Source organism: Camelina sativa, chromosome 11, assembly GCF_000633955.1.
Source record: "Camelina sativa cultivar DH55 chromosome 11, Cs, whole genome shotgun sequence".
NCBI lineage: Eukaryota > Viridiplantae > Streptophyta > Magnoliopsida > Brassicales > Brassicaceae > Camelina > Camelina sativa.
Window position 1 is genome coordinate 4,597,582 of NC_025695.1, and position 4,056 is coordinate 4,601,637.

Consider the following 4,056-nt stretch of genomic DNA (forward strand, 5'->3'; position numbering starts at 1 on the left):
CTTGCTTTGGTGTTGAATCATTATACTTTACCAACTTCAGGAAATACATGTAAGAGATAGATTGGTTAAGATCTGAATTCATCTTATAACCAAAAATTTCAAAACACAGACCCTAAAAATCGAATTTAAGGTCAGATTGTAATAGAGTGAATTGAATATATCGATATAACCCTCTAGACGAAAATTTAGATTGTAAATTCGAACTTAGCTACACTTACGAATTGAACAACAGTTGAAAGGGAAAGATATACAATTCCGATTATATGTTTGGAAGTATCAAATAATCCAATTATTGAGAAGACCGAATACATAGAGTTTTTTAATCAAGAACTTACCAAGCAACAAGATCGGAGATTGAAATCAACCATCTCGGATTGAATTCGAGTAAGTAGATCAATAAGCAATCAAATATAGAGATCTGGAAGGTGAGAATTTGTTGTACAATCGTGATCTGAGATTTTGGGTTCCGTTCTTCCATAAAAAAAAAAAAAAATGTTTGTTCCTTTTTAAATAAAAATAAAGGAAGAAGGTAAAAAAAACAAAACAGATAGTCCCCGAAGAAAACTCAACAAAACTGAGTGTCTTTTTTTTTTTAAGCTTGGTCTTTTCCTTTCTTTTGTTTTTGTTCACATGTCTATATTATTATTACTTATGAATTGTCCTAAATAATTGAATGTTTAGGACATGATTATCATATGTCTACACAAAGTACCATTGCAATGTTAGTAATGTGAATCTATTGATTGTTACAATATCCCAAAATATACTTCCAAACTAAATACACAAACAAAACTTCATACTATATATTAATTACAATTTTTAAACACTACACATTTTAATGTATAAAAAAAATTTAAAAATAATAATCCTATTTAGCTAAAAGATTTAAATTATATTAACAATATAATACACTTTTAAGTTATACTCATTATAACTAGGTTTAATTTGATGTTTGAAATAGTTACTAATTAATTGCAAACTAATCTACCTTATGACTAATAAACATAAAAAATTATAACTTATAAATTATAAAACATTTGAACTGCGGTGTACCGCGGGTTCGAACCTAGTCTATAAATTAAGGCAAGAGACAATTAAACATATGCAATGAATATAAATTAGATCGGTTCATTACTCTTCCTCCACCCTAAAGACAAATACATTTTAACAAATAACAATGGCGCTTGCTCTTAAATATTTTGTTGTTTTTCTTCTTCTCTCTATGGTCTCTCAAGGTAATGTAATTAATCCGAATCTCTAACAACGTTTTGTATGTATCTAAGAAGAAGTGTCATGCCTTTTGCTTTTGGTACATGTATACATATATAACCTCATTGTCAACCATCATCTTGGAGTGTCTAATTGAATTTTATTAGGACTCGGTCGGTTTGATTTTTCGATTTTTTTGGATTAATTATTTATGAAACATCTTTGGAGTGTCTAATGAGAGAAGCATGAATTAAACTATATAACCCACAGGACTGTGCCGCTGCAGTTACAAAAATCTCCAGATCGGAACGGTAAGGACCGGGAGAGAAATCGCCGGACAACCGGAGTGGACAGTGTCGGTAATCAACACGTGCAATTGTCTTCAGAAGCACGTGACTCTGACTTGCGCAGGGTTTGCTCCGGTGAAGCTTGTGGAGCCATGGCTACTGCTCTCACACGGATTGACATGTCTTCTGATTAAAGGGGAAGCTTTGCCAGCTGGTGCCTCCGCTCAGTTCAGTTACGCCGGCGAGCCTTACATCTTCAGACCCGTCGGTTCCGCCGTCGACCCAAGTTGCAAGGATTCGCTGTGATAAGCTTCTAATTACATTCTTTTATGAGAGGAAAAGAAAAATAAACACTTCCAAAACTCGGATTATATTATTTGGTTTCCTGCGTCTCAAGTAAACATAGGTTTTCTTATTGTCCAAGAAACTGAGTTGTGATTCGCTTTGTGATACAGACATAAATGTTAGAAGATCAAGCATGCATCCTCAGAGAAACAATGTTTGATATCATTTCCTTTTTCTACGCCTTCATTATCATCTATCATAAATAATCATCACCATTAGTCCATAACTCTTGCAGTTGCACCATATATTCATTGGCGTAAACTTCATCTTCTGAAACGTATTGGGCCTGGGGAATTTAGGCATTATAATAAGCCCATCATAACAATTGGTTCGAAAAATGGTGCATAAGCCGGTAAAACTTCTTAACGGTGAAGTTGGAACATATGCAAAATCAAAAAAAAAAAAAGAGTAATAATTCTTACAGCTTTGTCTTTTAAATTTTAACCAATTGGGACACAATCAAACTTTTTTTTAAAAAGTTACGTACATTTCATTTGCATGACTAAATCATATGTCAACCAAAAGAACAATTATAATGTTTTTTTCAGTTTTTTAATTTAACAAATCGTAATCACCACTATTAGGAAAAAAAACAAAACTTTAATTATTTTTGTTTGTGGGGAAAAAACTCTAATAATTTATGTAGCAAGAAGCTAAGCAAACTCTCTTTAATTATTAATTGATTTTTTTTAAAAGTTAGAAAATATTCCCTCTTTACAGCAAAACAAAAACACCAAAGACTTTTCTTTCGTGTTTCCGAATACAATAATAGTTTTGCTAATTTGAACAAACAATCTCTGTTTTTTTTTTCAATATATATTTTTAATTAATTTTTTCCTCAAAAGAGAATATTTTTTAATTAGTGGATTAGGGTTCACTCCACCTCCAGCTACAGCTACAGGGAGGATAAAGTCGTGTCGTGCGTCTCTGGCATTTCCACCAAACCATTTAGTGTACGGAAACGTTTCTTCTCCGATCGGTCAAAGACACAACAATTTTCGAAATTAATCCTCTGTTTCATTCCTCTGCTTCATCATTTGTACAACTTCAATTTCATTTCTTGTATTTTCTCGGATAAAAATCTCACCTTTAAACTTATGGGAAAGCCAACGGCGAAGAAGAAGAATCCAGAGACGCCAAAAGATGCTTCCGGCGGCGGCGGTGGCGCTGGCGGAGGCAAGTCAGGGAAGACTTACCATCGTTCTACTTCGAGGGCTTTTGACGAAGATATGGAGATTTTCATTAGCAGAGCACTTGAGCTCAAAGAAGAAGGCAACAAGCTGTTCCAGAAACGCGACCACGAAGGAGCCATGTTGAGTTTCGACAAAGCCTTGAAGCTCTTGCCTAAGGAACATATCGATGTAGCTTATCTGAGAACCAGTATGGCTTCTTGTTATATGCAAATGGGATTAGGTGAGTATCCGAATGCGATTAGCGAATGTAATTTGGCATTGGAGGCTTCTCCTAGGTACAGTAAGGCTTTACTTAGGCGTTCTCGGTGTTACGAGGCTTTGAATAAGCTAGATTACGCGTTTAGGGATGCTCGTATTGTTTTGAATATGGAACCGGAGAATGTCTCTGCAAACGAAATCTTTGATAGGGTGAAGAAGGTGTTGGTGGATAAAGGTGTTGATGTTGATGAAATGGAGAAGAGCTTTGTTAATGTTCAGCCTGTTGGTGCTGCTCGTTTGAAGAAGATTGTTAAGGAGAGGTTGAGGAATAAGAAGAAGAAGAAGAAGAAGAGCGGTGGAAAGGATGAGGAACTGAAGATCAACAGAGGTGTGATTGAGAGTCCAAAGCTTGTTGACAAGGCAGACGAAGCTGTGAGCAGTGATAAGCCAAAGGAGGTTAAAAGCGATAAGTTTGAGATTGATGGAAAGACTTGCGGCAATAGAGAAGATAAGAAAACAAGTTTCAAGGGTGATAAAGGACAGAAAAAGAAAAGTGGTGGTAATAAGGCTGGAGAAGAGAGGAAGCTGGAGGATAAGGTTGTTGTCATGGACAAAGAGGTCATTGCCTCTGAGATTGTTCAAGGCGGAGGAAACACAAAAGAAGAAGCAACGGTTACTAGGACTGTCAAGCTGGTACATGGAGATGATATAAGGTGGGCACAACTGCCGCTGGATTCTAGTGTTAGACTTGTAAGAGACGTAATCAGGGATCGCTTTCCTGCTCTTAGGGGTTTCCTCATTAAATATAGGGATACAGAAGGTGA

The 4,056-nt window shown here is 35.7% G+C and overlaps 3 protein-coding genes across 3 annotated transcripts in view; all 3 read left to right on the forward strand.

Annotated features, from left to right (window-relative positions):
- The window catches only part of LOC104727621, a 2,087-nt gene extending 2,011 nt beyond the window's left edge, over positions 1 to 76 (forward strand). The window contains exon 4 of the mRNA XM_010446711.1: positions 41 to 76. Within this exon, the coding sequence (XP_010445013.1) occupies positions 41 to 76 (36 nt within the window). The remainder of the gene's footprint in view (positions 1 to 40) is intronic.
- Positions 1,178 to 1,802, forward strand: LOC104727622. The gene is made up of 2 exons (XM_010446712.1): positions 1,178 to 1,235; positions 1,480 to 1,802. The coding sequence occupies exons 1-2, from the start codon at positions 1,178 to 1,180 to the stop codon at positions 1,800 to 1,802; spliced, it is 381 nt and encodes a 126-aa protein (XP_010445014.1).
- LOC104727623 overlaps positions 2,709 to 4,056 on the forward strand; it is a 4,410-nt gene continuing 3,062 nt past the window's right edge. Inside the window, exon 1 of the mRNA XM_010446713.1 lies at positions 2,709 to 4,052. Within this exon, the coding sequence (XP_010445015.1) occupies positions 2,939 to 4,052 (1,114 nt within the window). The 5' untranslated portion in view covers positions 2,709 to 2,938. The remainder of the gene's footprint in view (positions 4,053 to 4,056) is intronic.

Bases quoted from the DNA above. Each gene is read 5' to 3' on its own strand.
- LOC104727622 (XM_010446712.1), top strand. From the start codon at position 1,178: ATGGCGCTTGCTCTTAAATATTTTGTTGTTTTTCTTCTTCTCTCTATG. The intron at 1,236-1,479 runs GTAATGTAATTA...TATAACCCACAG, and splicing joins TCTCTCTATGGTCTCTCAAG to GACTGTGCCGCTGCAGTTAC.